This window comes from Anser anser (genome assembly GCF_964211835.1).
Source record: "Anser anser genome assembly, chromosome: Z".
NCBI classification, from domain to species: Eukaryota; Metazoa; Chordata; class Aves; order Anseriformes; family Anatidae; genus Anser; species Anser anser.
In genome coordinates this window covers 57771815-57786816 of record NC_139723.1, presented here as the reverse complement: position 1 = coordinate 57786816, position 15002 = coordinate 57771815, and the positions used below count along the sequence as shown (strand labels likewise).

General features: G+C 40.5%; 1 protein-coding gene across 6 annotated transcripts in view; it reads left to right on the top strand.

Moving 5' to 3' along the window:
* Nucleotides 1-15002, top strand: part of LOC310889319 (programmed cell death 1 ligand 1-like) — a 19780-nt gene extending 4778 nt beyond the window's left edge. For 2 of the 6 annotated variants that reach the window (XM_083816599.1, XM_083816598.1), the window contains 9 exons: nt 179-280; nt 3116-3241; nt 6274-6342; nt 7053-7406; nt 7893-8174; nt 9405-9512; nt 11934-11990; nt 12917-12982; nt 13950-15002. In XM_083816599.1, the coding sequence (XP_083672725.1) occupies nt 6288-6342; nt 7053-7406; nt 7893-8174; nt 9405-9512; nt 11934-11990; nt 12917-12982; nt 13950-13972 (945 nt within the window). In that variant the 5' untranslated portion in view covers nt 179-280; nt 3116-3241; nt 6274-6287 and the 3' untranslated portion in view covers nt 13973-15002. Of the gene's footprint in view, nt 1-178; nt 281-603; nt 699-1639; nt 1786-1881; nt 2321-3115; nt 3242-3264; nt 4243-6273; nt 6343-7052; nt 7407-7892; nt 8175-9404; nt 9513-11933; nt 11991-12916; nt 12983-13949 lie in introns of those variants that run through there. The other 4 variants (XM_083816601.1, XM_083816600.1, XM_083816597.1 and 1 more) reach the window with 4 other exon arrangements.

Genomic DNA, 15002 nt, shown 5'->3' with positions numbered 1-15002 from the left:
TTAGCTCATATTTGCTCATTTTGGTTTCCATTTGGGACTCTTATATGACAAGTGCTGTATATGTTAACCAGGTCTGATTCTCTTCTCCATTCCTAGTTGAATTTAAAATAGTTTTTCACTGTAAGAATAGAGAATTGTTTATCATTTCATTTTTTGTTTCTACTCAACTCTTCTTAAGCTGTTTCACGTGGGCACCAATGTTGCAGCCAGGAGCAGTTTGAGAAATATCAAGAGGTATTACAGAGCCCTGGGAGCAGCAGTGAAGGACTCTGGAGCACAGGTATGTTTTTTTTTTGTTTTTTTTTTTTTTTTTTTTTTTATCAGTCCTCCCAGTCAAAGGCAAGGAGATTGAAAGGGCCAATCGAATCTGGCAAATCAACAAATGGTTACAGGACTGGTGCCACGGATAGGGGTTTGGCTACTTAGACCATGGGACTTGCTTTGAGAAACCTGGTCTGTTGGGGGCTGATGGGGTCCACCTGTCAGAGAAAGGGAAAAGCATCTTCAGTCATTGGCTTGCTAAGGTTGTGAAGAGGGCTTTAAACTACAGTTGCCAGGTGACAGGAACCTCAATCCATCCCGCTCCTCCCAGTTTGATGGCAGTGTCAGCAATAGATGCCCAGAGCCTGGAGAAGGGTCATGGGTCAGCAGGAGAGCACCTGAAGAGCAGCATAAAGGAATCCCAGCCACTCCAGCCAGTAAGTCAGTTTCATCAGGGGCCCAACTTAAATATCTCCATGCTAACGCACACAGCATGGGAAATAAAAAAGAGGATGGAGATGTACGCAAGCCTGCAGGGCTATGACCTCATTGGCATTACAGAGACATGGTGAGATGGCTCCTGTGACTGGAGTGTTGGAATGGAGGGATGCATGCTCTTTAGGAAGGAAAGACAGAGGAGATGAGGAGGGGTTGTTGCCTTCTCTGTCAATGAGCAGCCGGAGTGCCTGGAGCTCTGCCTGGGGATGGATGAGGAGCTGGCAGAGAGCTTAAGGGTCAGCATTACAGGGATGGCAGGGGCAAGGGGCATTAGAGTAGGGGTCTGGTACAGGCCACCTGATCAGGAAGACCAAGCAGATGAGGCCCTCCATAGACAGGTAGAAGCAGCCTCATGTTCACAAGCCCTGGTCCTCATATGGGGGACTTCAACCACCCTGATATGTGCTTTTTCCTCCCCTTAATATTCCATAATAAGCCCAGTGCAACCCTGAAGTGTTTTTCCCCTGCATCCAATAATGTCCCATGGTTCTGGGACAGCCCTGGGGGGCCCGGGCAGGGTGTCCCTTCCTCTGAGCCTTCAGCTTGGCTTCCCACCCTCCTGTGTGCCCCTGTGCTCCTCTGTGGAGGTGGGCTTCTGGCAGGCTGGTGGCTCCTGTGGTGGGCCTGGGACAGCGTATGTTGGGGCTCCCCCTGACATTGCCCCCCTGTGGGGGTGCAGAGGAGCTTTTGTAGTATGAGCTGGTGCTGCACGTCAGAGGGGTTCACTTTACCTGATTTCAGCCAGTCAGCGAGTGCAGCAGGTCTTTGCACATCTCCACAGCAGCACTGTGTCAACAGAAAACCTGCTGGCTGATTGGGAGGGGTGGCTCACCTGTCAACCATCTGCTGGTTTACAGCCCCGCAAAAAAAAAAAAAAAATAATTGCTAACTGTGTGCAGGAGATGGCAGTGCCTGACATTTATGGCAGAGGGATCGGAGATCACCCTCAGGATCCTTCAGTACCCACTTCTGTGCCACGTGCATGATGCCGCGGATTACTTTTGAATTTCCTTGGTGTCCTACCCTGTACGTGTGCTCACTGCTGAAGCACTCAGCAGTGTCTCAGTACATACTTTCGTTCTTTAACTCACGAGTGTCCCGAGTAACGTTCTTACTTTGGGGCTGATGTCTTTTGGGAAAGTTACGGGACCGACGCTCCCTGTGTTGTGTTTCCTATGGCCGGGAAGGACGTGGCGGCAGGGGTGCCGGGGTTTCACCCCGAGGGGGCCGAGGTTGGAGCTGCCCCAGCCCGGCGAGGCCGTTCCGCTTTCGGTTTTATTTACCGTCAGCGCCGGGCTTTCAGGAATGGAAAAGCCTCCGGGGGCAGCTGCCTGACTCAGGGCGCGATGCATCAGCCGCCCGGGGGTGATTTTCAGGCCCCTTCCTCGTCGGCCGAGGACCGCAGCTCGCAGCAATTCCCGGCGGCCGGGGGCTGAGGGCTGCCGCTGCCCGGGGAGGCCGGGCCGGGCCGGGCCGGGGCGGGCCGGAGCCGCCTGCAGCCGCCCCGCAGAGCCCCAGCAGCAGCCGTCGGGGCCGGGAGGGAGCGAGGCGGCCGCGGCAGGTAGGGGGGAGCCGGGCCGGGAGGCGGCGGTGGGGCCGCGGCGGTGGGGCCGGGACCACCACCCGGCCACCATGAGACACAGGGTGGAGGTCTCCGTCTGTGCTGTGGGGCAGAAGCAACACCCAAAAAAAAAAAAAGAAAAAAAGAAAAAAGCCTCCCCCCCCCCCAAAAAAAAAAAAGAAAAAAAAGGTCACCACTGTAGTTATCTGTGCTATAAAATGTGTATATATATATATATACACACACACATATATACACATCGTTTATGCTTTAATACATTGTATATAATAATATATAAAAATCTGTATCTGCATATCTACCTATACAAACATATATATATATAACTGTAAAAATAACCTCCATGGTCTTTTACTTGCTACTAAACACTTGGATGGAAAGTCCAGCTCTGTGAGCTCAAGGCAAGCAATGAAAAAGGGGAAACTGAATTAATGACTCTGAGAGCTGGCTACAGCGATGGCTTTTGTGGTCTCAAAGTCATAATTTTACAGATTTCTTCGGGTTTCTTTTTTTTTTTGTGCCTTTGTTTCTGAAAAAAAAAATGAAATGTCAGTAAATGTTTTTAAGCACAGACGAAAACGGTGGAAATAAGACTTCATCGGTCTCACCTATTGTGGAAATCCACCCCCTCAGCCTGCTAAGGTAGTTTCAGGTTACCAGAACCTAAAGGTTACATTCAGCTGTTTCACGTACTGCTGTCATGTTCCTCCCACGCTTGAAGCAAAAAGTCCAGCTCTTACCAATTTTGTCTATTATGTGCTTTTGCTTCCATGACAGGTACTGAGTGGGCTGCCAGGTGGAAAGAAGAAAACATTTCCTGAAAACTTTGAAGTGGTCATTTCACAGTATTTTAACTCTTCTGAGAATTTTAAACGTTTTTTGAGATAAGTGAAGGCAACACAGGTGAGTAAACTTGCACTGAAATACATTTAAAGTCATATTTTGTGCTGTTGACAAGTTTATCCCACCAGAGTGAGCAGGTTAATATAAGTAGCATCTTTTGGCTTTTCATGATTGGTTTTTTGTTTGTTTGTTTGTTTTTTGCTAAACTAAAACACAGTCTTAACAAGTCTTGTACTACACAGTGGCACGGCAAGGGGCATTACCATGGTCTGATCTTGTAGAGCAAGGATCTGTTATCCCGGAGAAGGGTAGATGGTACTCTTCATTTTATTCCTATTTATGACCTTCACTCACGCGATACGTTGTGCAGAAATTTCCAGTCATTGTTAGTTCAGCACCACACATGGTAAAAACTGTCACTTGGTATTAACATGCCAAGGGCTGTTGCTCACATGTTGCTCTAATGAGATGATATGTTTCTTAAAATGCCTATGGCATTTTATGTACTAATTTTCCCAACAGTGTCTTGTTACTGTGAACCAGTGGTAGCAATAGAGAATTTTCCCCAGTGGGGAATTTTCCCGTCATGGGGAAGTTTCCTGAAGGAGTAGGTGGAGTTAATCAACATTTAAGTGCTGTCGCAAGAACACTTGGGCAAATAGTTTTGTTCTTCCTGTCATCTCCATTGGATTGTGAGGGAACCAAACAGCCAGCAACACTGAAGACTATTTTTCGCTGTGAATATCTTTTTGCTTTTATAGAACGGTATTATCCATAGATACCAGAAATCATCAGGAGGAAAGAAGGGGCATTTTGGTAGGTTCTGTAAGAAAAACAGTGAGCTTTGGTGAAGATCTTTGATTGGCATCTGGGTCTCAAGCTGGTTCAACTGAGCCAGCTAGCGTCTGCTTCTGCTCAGGGTGAAATAGAAGAAAGGTCTGTAATGGTTACTGCAGCAAGTTTTTTCACCTGCATTTGGATTTGACCTGGACCTACTTTTCTTCTCGCTGGAAGTGAAAAATTGATTACAACAGCATACTTTCCTGGTCTTGAGGAATTTTGTAAGTAATACTTGTACATTTTTTGTGTGTAGCAAGGCTTGTCTTCCTCTGCAATGGGAGAAAGCATAAAAATTAGAGTTTTGCAATTTCAGGATAGAATCGCAGGTCTGAGAACCATAGAAGAGCTTACTTGCTATCATTATCATGCCTCTCCCAGCAGTTAAGCAGAACATCTCTCCTGGAGGTAATGCCTACACAAAAGCGGGTATGGGATGCATGCCCAGGTATGGTTATCATCCCATGACAGTAGTCCACATGCTGTTTTTCTCTGGGCAGCCTCTCAGCTCTGGTCTCTCTCTGCTTTGAGGAGAGTGGACTGTGTTTTGGGCCTGAGCATACTGCAGCTCCGGTCATCCTGCCACCGGGGGCACAGAAGCGCCTGCACAGTTACTCGGTCAGTGTCAGAGGCTCACTCTGCTGTAGGATGTGTCAGAGTAAGTATGGTCAGGGCACACTTGTGAGACCAGTATTTCACTGTCTTGTTTGAGCAGCTTTGCTCTGGAGCTTAGTTGGAGCGCTGACCTGCTTTGTTTCTTAGGCAGAGGCATAATGACAAAGGCATTCTGATGCATGTGCATCACCAGAAACTCTTAGGTACCCACAGGCAGCAAGTTGCTAGTGCTTTTGAGAACATCATTTGTGGTTAAAGAATGAATTGGGTACCTAACCACATAAAGAATTTATTCATCAACGGAACAAATCTTTCATCATGAGGGTCTCTGTTTTTTCATGTTCCTTTTAGGAGAACATCCAATGTGTTAGATTGGATCCCTTTCTCAGCTCCATCTGCATTGCCTTCTACAAATGTCCTGTAGGCATCAGGGAGCATCGGTCAGAGGAAAAGAGTAGCTTGAATCAAATTCTTTTGAGGCTAATCCTCTTAATCCAAGATACTGTAAAGTCACATGTCGTAATGACTCAGGGCAATATTGTTAATTTTTTATCATCTTAATGGTGAAAACCAAAGAAAGACAAACAGTTAAAATGGTAGGATTTGCAGTCCAGTGAGAATTTAAAGAGTTAGGAAGTTTGATGGTTATCACAGTTGCCTAATTTCTTATGCAAATGCTGAAACCACCACTAGAAAACGGTTGAATGCAATCTTTCCTTATTTCTGTGGCTGTTTGGGTATCCAAAATGTGAGTTTTATTTAGATAAAAACCTAGAGTTTTCTATACTCACAAAAGACTTCCGTTAAAGTCAGTTTAATTTTTTCTTGAGAGTGATTTGAAAAATGATGGCACTGTTTGATCCTAGTACTGCTCTGACTGAAAATGCACGCTTAGCAAGTGCAGTGGGCACCTGAAGGTGAGCGTGAAAATTGACATTAATCAGTGTTTTGTAAGTTTAAGTGTTGTCTAGGAGTATAAAAGCCATATCAGTAAAGAGGGGAGGAAATCTCATGGAAAATTGATGTAATTTGTGTGCTCAGAGGTAAAGCAGCAGAAGTTCAAGAAAGCAGAGTTTGTAGGCTGACTGTGTCACTGTTTTACAAAGGCACTGTTGTGTGAATGCTCATGAAGTTGTTACCACATAAATTCCCCTCAGAATATATGCAACTTCACAAGCCCTGTGATCAGGACTGTGAAACCAGGTGTCATAAAGTGGGTTGTGTTCACAGTACATTAAAGTAAGGCCAACTGGTGGGAGGAACTGAGTTCTGTTTCCTCCAGTGAACGTGTGTAGAAAAAATCCTCCCTCCTCTTTGAGCAGGAACGACACTTCCTTCTACAGTTTATGGGAACATCTAGGAATTTGTGAGTAATCATTTAGTAATTGATGGAACTGATAAAATACATGTTTCACCATAAGCAAGGAATTTGTTTAAAGGAAATGAACGTAGTTGCTCTTCCTGGACCCATCCAGGAAGGTTTCTGCCTGACCTACACACAATTTTGTGATCCCTTTGCTAGAGCGGAATTCAGTGCCTTGTGTCCAGTTCTTTGTGTGAAGTGACTGTGAAGTAGATTTTACAGTGAAAGTTAGAAAACAAGCAGATATTTACGTTCTTCGATTATTTTATCATTTTAGGTTCTACCTGCATCATGGAAAAGCCTTTGCTTCTGTGTATGTTTTCATTCTACTGGCATTTCCTAAATGGTAAGAAGCTGAGTTGTAAGAAGTAGCAGAACTATTTAAGTGTCTTTCTTTTCTATGTGTAGGCATGGAAATGTTAACCTCTCAGTTTTCTTGCAGGTGCTGGTGTTTGGGGTTGTTTAGCTTACTGTTTTACATAGAAAGGTCATCATATGCTTTTACATTAAACTAGATCCATGTGCTTAATATGGATGGTTTGCTATGGGGCAGGTTAAAATCCCTGTCAGCGTTTCAGCCCAGACACCAATTAAGACAAGGTACTATTTGCATTACACAAAATTTTCTTTTGTGGCAGTGTGAGGCTTGGGAATTGTTACGTATTTTTGAACATCCTACGTAAAAAGAATTGACATTTATATGAACAGAACATTCTCGTAAGAGGCACTAAGAATTGCCTGTTACTATAGTGGTGTTCTGAAAGCAACACCTGAGGGGGTGTGCACACTCATACTGCTATTTTTAATATACACATACTGCTTTTTTGTGCATTTATGCACAAAGCAGGTTTCTGCAGGTATAAATAACCCTGTTTGTCCCAAACTTGAGAAAATGCATGCAAAAAAGTTCAACTTTAAGAACATGGCAGATACTTCTAGTCCTTAAAATGTCATTTATACTTATATATACTCTGTGTGTGTGTGTGGAAAAGCATGACTTTCAAAATTAGGCTTATAATTGGAAAATTAAGTTTTCTTTCAAATTTTGTTTTTCAGCTTTATTCACTGTTGAAGCTCCCCAGTCACTCTACACCGTGGAACTAGGCAACAACGTGACCATGGAATGCACATTTCCAGTGAATGGGAAACTAAAGTTTGGAGATTTAAGTGTCAGCTGGGAAAAAAAAGAAGAACTTGGAAAGGATGTGTATGTACTACTCAAAGGGGAGGAAGACTTCAAAAGTCAGCACAGTGACTTCAGGGGGAGAATAAAATTGTTGAAAGAGAATCTGAAGCTGGGGCAGTCTCTCCTTCAGATCATGGATGTGAAGCTCAGAGATGCAGGGTTTTACCGCTGTCTTATTGACTATGGGGGAGCTGACTACAAGACCATCAATCTGAAGGTTCAGGGTGAGTTCTACCACAGGACATTCACTGCTAGATGATACTGTTGAAAGATTTTGGGGTCATTCTGGAAGGACGGCATGTCTGCGCTGGCATTTCAAGAAAGCTCTCCGGAGACAGTAGAAGCCTCATGGCCATTGCACAGCTGTATAACCGTGTGTTTTAATCTATGTGTAATCCATGTTCTGTCCTTTATTTTCCAGACGTGTAGTGTGGCAAAAGCCATTTAGACAGAGCAAAGATCAGAAAGCTATTGCAATTTCCAGAACAGTGTCAACACTGTAATAAACCCTGTACCTCAATTACTATAGAGACACACTATAGTGATATTTACTTTTTCTGTCAGGGGTATTATTTACAAAGGACAAACTTGGCCCAAGCACAGAAACTTGGCCCAAGGGCCTTATCCTTGGGGATAAGCAAAAGGTATCTTGCTTATATATGCTATTCTTTTAGCTTCCTCCTAGTAATCATCTTATTTAATTTCTTTAGCTCCTTATAGAAACATAACCCAAGGAGTGGTGAGCACAGGAGACAAGGAATGGAAGTTAACCTGTCAGTCAGAAGGATACCCTAAAGCTGAAGTGATATGGCAAAATGGAGAATATGAGGATTTGACTGATAAGGCAGATACAAGTTATGAAACTGGAAGTGACCAGCTGTATCGTGTGACAAGTACACTCACAATCAAAAACAGGACTCACGAGAATTTTCGTTGTATCTTCTGGAATAAGGAGCTTCAAAAAAATACATCTGCAATTTTATACATAGCAGGTAACTTTTCTAAATTACATTTAAGGTAATGCATTTTAAGATATTATGTAATTTTGTCCCAGTTGGATCAGCCATTATTTCTTTTTCCTGTATAATTTTGAAAAGGCTAAAAAGAAATACCTGTGTGTTACATTTTGCTATTAATGTACACTTCTCCCATACCAACATGTTCATTATGCTTGTGTGGATGGATCTAGTTGTTCCATGGTTAAAATGTTGCATGACCTACATGAATTTCACCTAAATGGTAATTGCATGTGAACCTGTTAAAAAATGTTCAATTATTTGAAAAGCTTGTAGCTTTTAAAGCTTTCAAAAAAGTCTAGAAATAAGACTCTTCCATGTAAATTAAATACACCTTTCAAAAACCATTCTGTTTTGATGATGAGAATTGCCAAGTGAATTTGAACGTACTGGTCTTTTCCTATTAATACAGATTTTGCTGTGGCCATATTTAAATTTAACACAAATATTTTTCCTGATAAAATGTGGATTGAGGGAAGATGTATAAAGACGAATACGATTTCCCTTTAGACCTTTTAATTGGGTACCACACCTACTGCTTTTGCTTGCTCTTCCTTTTTGCATTGTACCTGTGATATGGTTCAACTAAGCTGGAGATCCAGCTCACAAGCAATATTACTGTTTATCAGACTGTTACTCCAGACATTTCCCTGGTCCACTTCCTTGTGCAGTCTTAAAAATGATGGTGCTGACACGTTTTTTGGGAGTGACGAGGGTGGAAACAGTCAGCTCAGAGTAGGAAAGCTAAGTCAACCTTTCAAAGGGTGGTGAGAGGGTGAGTTCAGTTCTGACAAGAAATGCGTCTGGGCTTCAAGGAAGACACCCGTATGCATCATAGGTTTACACAACAAAGGGACTCTCTTTCTCTAGCAGCTGTTTCCTGTAGTCCTGACAGAAGGACATTAAGCTGGATGTAGACTTTGCACCTTGGTGATAAACAGGATTTGTGACAGGAAGGAAAGGCACTATCATAGGGAATGCAGGAAGAAAAGACAGATATGAATATGTTCTATCTCTTTTGCCTTTATCGGGGTAACGAGATACACTGAAGTGCATCATCAGCACCAGGCCTTAGATGCAATCTAAAAGTCTGTTACCACGTCAATCTAAAATGCTCATAGCAAAAGTAATTGGATGAAAATGAAAGAAAAAGGGAGAAGCTTATGTAATTCTGCAATGTCTTTCCCCTACTCGTTTTTCCTGAAGATTCAGCTGATGATGTGCTGCGGACTGAGAGCAGACGCTTTGTTGGGGCAATTCTCGTTGTGACTGCTCTCGTTGGATCAGTGCTATTTATTCTCTGCATAAGAAAAGGTATTCAAGTTATTTATTTTGGCGTATTGCAGTTGTTATCAGTCTGTTCTGTTGATTCACCCTCACAGAGGTGAGATGAAATAATAAAAGCCTGCCTTAGATCCTTCATCCTGAAACCACTCAGTTTTTACCACAATTTATTTCTGTTTCTTCACCTGACCTAATCAGATGCTAGCTGTTAAGTTAGCAGAGTGGAAGAGGTTGTCAGCCCCTCACAGACCATTTACCATGGATTTTTCTTTTTTTTTTCTTTTTTTTTTTTTTTTTTTAAATTACCATTACTTTTTCTTACAGGTAATGAGGTAGAGCAATATGATTAGTATTTAATCTATTGAAACACCAAAGCAGAGTTTGCACCTGCCAGAAATGGAAGCTATTCTGTGACCTCCCTTTTAACTGGGGATATGAATGCTCAGAGCAGATAGGGCACTTCCATTTTTTTTAAGATTTTTTCCTGCAATCTCTGAACTGTGTGCATTTTTTTTTAAGTGATCTGTTATGGACTGTAGATAAATCTCCATTCTGGCTAAAATACCATTAAAATGGTACATTACACATGAAGTGATATGTCCAACATTTTGAGTCTGAAAGTTTTTTTTTTTCACAAGAGATTCCCACTGTAGCTTGATACCACTTGTTTCATTTCTTTGTTAAGTTTTGAGGTTTTTCATTTCATTTGACTGACTGGAATTGGATATTTTCAGCATCACACTGTGCTGAAAGCATTGGCAGTAATTTGTTTTAATTTGCTACAAGCCAGAGGAAAACCTTGGAGAACTAATTTTAATGTATTCAAACATGAAAATAATACACTTATGCACCAAGATTAAAAAAAAAAAGTTTGAAATGTGTTGCATAACCTGAAGTAAGTACTTCAGACACACACACACACATACATCCCTTCCTTATGGGATGATGGATTTGTTCAAGGATTTTGTAATCAGTGATACTTTTTTACTTTATAACACATACAATAAAGTCATGCAGATTTCAGAACATCCATTGAAAATATCAGAAGGAAAGTGTCTTTTTCTGAACGTTCTGTTTTTGGCTGGAACTCTTCCTCAAATTATAATACATTTGCGGTTTTTTTTTTTAGCTTATCTATAGCTACTTTTTTTTTTTCTTTCCAAATAGTTTTCGAGCTTTTTTTTTTCTTGTCAAGCTGCATGCAGAGAAAAAGTACTAGAGGCATTGGTACAATACTCTTAGCATTGTAATACCATACTCACATGGTTCAGGTAAATGTTACCAGATGAAAATGAACAAGACAGTAACCTAAGTTCTTCTCTTCAAACTCCCCAATTTTGTAGTAGATGTAAATGGGTAGCTGCCATGAAATTAAGCTGAAACTAATGCAAGGGCTAGTTGCAATGTCTTTTCAAGTGTTATCTCAAAACTTTGTACACTAAGAGAACTGTGCTTTCTCAGGATGTGCACCTGAACTGGTTTTCCTGTCTGCCAGCTCTCTCGTTTCTAGTGAAAGTCAGAAACAGCACTAGTTTCTGGCTGCAAATTGCACAAAAACACAACATCTACAGTGAGTCTTCATGTTCAAAATCCATGAAATACATGGTAGAATTTAATGTGGATATTCACTTTACAAACTCATCTCATGCATAGGTGCTATAGAAACATGTCCTGGGAGAAGTGTTTGTAAAGCTTAGCAGGCTTGCAGGAGATGTTAACAGGCTGCAGAAAGGCTGTACGTAACCCTACACGTCTAAGAGTATACTGCTAGGAACATGATAGGAACAGGAGCAGAACATGAAAGTGGAAGAAGGGACAGCAAAATCCTTGACTTCTCTGCAGATTCCCATCTGGGGATTTCAGTGAAGGTCAGAAGTTTCCTAGGTTGCTTGAATTTTCTTTATCATGTGCATGTGTACATGATAATATATATATACATGATATATTTGATTAACATGATATATGTGATTAACATGATTACGCCATATATATATGTCATAAACGACAAATGGATTGAGCTAAAGTACTAATGAGAGTGTTTTTCTTTTAAAACCCAAGCCATCGTAGATTATCAGCCAGGTGATTCTTTAAGAACAGAACCTCTCTGGAAGATGTGCTTTTCCCCCCTTTTGACTCCCTTCTTGTTCTCTATTGCCCAATGTGTTCAAATTCTGGGTGAAAAAACCCTTTGAACGAGTACTTTTCTGTCATGTTAGCGTATGATGTCAATGGAGTTCTGTCTTTGCAACTAGAAAGGAAACGAGAAGGAGAACTGGCAGACTGCAGGCACTAAAGAGTACATCTTAAAGCCTTTGAAGAAGTGGAGAGTTTTGAGAACCAATGATGACACTATGCTAAGAGTACCCTTCCTGCCAGTGTGCTTAAGACCCTACTAGATCTAAAATGAGTATTTTGCTTTTGATTTGATTTTTCTCTCTTATTGTTTTTCAGCTAGTACAAGTAAGGACAAGAGAACGTGCATGGCTAACTCATCAGTGAATACAGCAAGTATGTACTTACGGCATAAATCCATCTCAGTGTGACTCTTGGGGAAATAATTGAGAAATGATTCTGTAATTGAGAATTCATTCTGTCATGGTGACAACAATAGGCAAAACTACATTCAGCTGTCATTTTGCTTTCTACTTTCTGTTTAAGTAACAACTAGAAATTGAAGAGTCAGTTTTGATTACTCTGTTAACTTCTGGAAAGGAAAACATGAAAAAAAAAAACCAACATACCTGTTCCAGGAGCAGGTACAGTCTGTGATTTAGGAAGTCAGTGACAGGATGGGACCTGCTGCCTGGAACGTACACCTCAGTATGTTGGATGGCAGCACATCCTGGTGCATAGAATCTGAACTGGAGTTTTAGTTACATTGATTTGATCATGTTATCTCCAGTATTATAATGTGCATTTGAGGCTGTTGAGAGGATCACAGAAAGAAGTTCCCTAATAGCTTCTTTTTCCTCCTGTTGAGATACTGCTGCTAGTTAGTAAAGCTCACTATACGACCAGTACCACCATGACAATTAGAAATGGAAGTGAAAGTGGAGAGAGTTGATATTTAAAGAGGGAGAGAAGAGATTAAAATCCTTTAGCCTTCTCTTGTGGTGGCTTACGGTGTTTTTTTGTGTGTGTTTTATTTGTTGTTTGGTTTTATTTAGAAACTGCTTTAAACTATACTACTCTATGAAAGTTAGTTCATATAGGCTGGTTTTTTTGTTGTTTGTTTTTTTGTTTTAAGAAAACTTTTTTTAACTATACTTGCCCCAAATGGACACAATATTTGCTATTAGTCTCTTCCCTGGCCTGTGTTTAAGTCACATGCTTCCTGGAAGGCCTGAGACAGCACCTTTTTATGAAGATTTATCACTATATGAGTAGTTTAATTTGTGCTGACTGTTACCTGTATGTCTATGGTTTGTTTTAAGAGCTGCCAAAAGATAAGGATACACATGACTGGAGAGGTCCTCCTTTTGAAGAGGAAGAGTTGAAATGTAAGCATAAATGATAATGCTAAAAATAGTGGCAAATTTCACACAGCATAAATCATTCGTTGTCATCACGTCTAATGACCATAAGAGTCTTGATTCATGGCTACTTTATTTAGTTCTTTGTTTCAACAGACAGAGTCTTCAAGAGTATAGCCTCCTATTACCTCTTAGAAACTCACCATCAGCACTATTTGTCTGCTGGGAGATATATAAAAATAACTAACCTAGTTTAAAAAAAAATAAAAAAGCCCTGCAAAAGAAGATACGGTATATAAATATACAAATTGGTCTTGTATCTAGCTCATATTTTTGCTACAAAAAGAGTTGTGCTAGCAAAACCAAAGGAGTGATGATGATGATGGTGGGGAGGGAGACCTTAACCGATCACTACCACTCAAGCTGTATCAGGCTATGAGATTCTGTCACAGCAAAGCAAGAAAATAAGTAACTGAATCTCTGAAACCTCTGAAGTAGATCCTGGTATGAAACAAAAGAGTGAAATTATTGAAGTTTTTCTTTCACCTTCTTTCTGACCTCTAAAGCACTTAAATTACATTCCACATCCCTCCTTGTTAAGCTTTACGAACACCTAAACAAGGTCAAGCAGGTCTAGATCTATGAGCCAAAATGTTAGGGCTTAAGGATACACTGCTAGGGATACTGACAATAGGGCACTGGAAAATGTATTGGATTTTGAAGGAAAGAATGACTTAAGCCGCAGAAATATCACTGTATTTATTAGGAGAGCACTTTCCACCGGTGTGTTTGAACTACCACTTTACTTCCTGCTATGTTCAACCTCTGCGTGACCTTTATATTAATTTCATTTTAGATCTTTCATTTTGACAATGAAGGAATTTTTCTTGGTTCCACTAAACTCTATGAAAGAGTCACAAAGCCACGAAATGTTCTGTTATTTTATCATTTTGTGATTTGATAATTTTTTTTTATGTAATTTTTCCTTTTACAGATATACAGATTGAGAAGACTTAGAGAAAGCAGGGGAAGCTTTCTGAAGGTTTGATGGTTCTGCTGTTCTGTGCTCTGTGTATTCAGGGAGATACTAATATTTTGTTTTTATTTTGTGGTTGCAACCTTCTTCCATATCATTGTAACTCAGGAAAACTGCAATGAAGTTAATAGAATTATCATAGCATAAAAGGCCCTTAGATTCAGGCCTCTGTATATGTGACTATGTATGAAAGTGTTTATTTAAATGTCCACATTTCTGCTTTCTCAATTTTATGCACTTTCAAGGACACATCCTATTTAAAAATATCTTTAAGGTAAAGCACTTTAGGTCCATGACCATAAGGAATTTCATAGCTAATTCTTAAATAGTCCATGTTCTGGACTTTTTTTATTTTATTTTATTTTTTACCTGCCTGAGCTCTCAGTTCAGTGTAGAGATTTTTTTTCCAGCTTGTAAAGAATGTTTTCAATACTTTGATCCACATAAAAGATCATGGGTGCAACAGGAAAAGGTGCCATACATACCAGGCATTTTCTGTCTTAGCTGTAGATCTTAAAATATTGGCTACTCAGAGCTAAGTCTGAAATGGGCATTGAAACCTTCTTGACAACTGTGATTGGGAAATTATTAGATAATACTAAGCTCCTTTCTCTGAAAAAGTTGTTTTGGGGATTTAATTTCCTTTTGATATAGCTGGCACTACTTGGTTACTGCTTGTTACTCTTCTGATTTACTATTTGGGGATAATGCAACTCTTTGGACCTTCAGAAAGAACAGGCTCTTGATTTGGACTACCTTTTTTTCATCCTGGAAACAGAAGAGGAACCTTCTTGCTGTCAGGACATGAAATGTATGTTCTTGTGATTAGTTCAGAAATGCTGATTGAATGTACTCCTGGATCCCATTTCCTAAAGCTATTGCTTTGTTACATTTTTCAAGGTGCATAGCTTGTTTGTTTGTTTGTTTGTCATACACAGATTAAAATTATTTATTGCAACGCTGTTCACAGTTATATTCCATTATATTTTTTTAATAAAATGTTTCATTTTT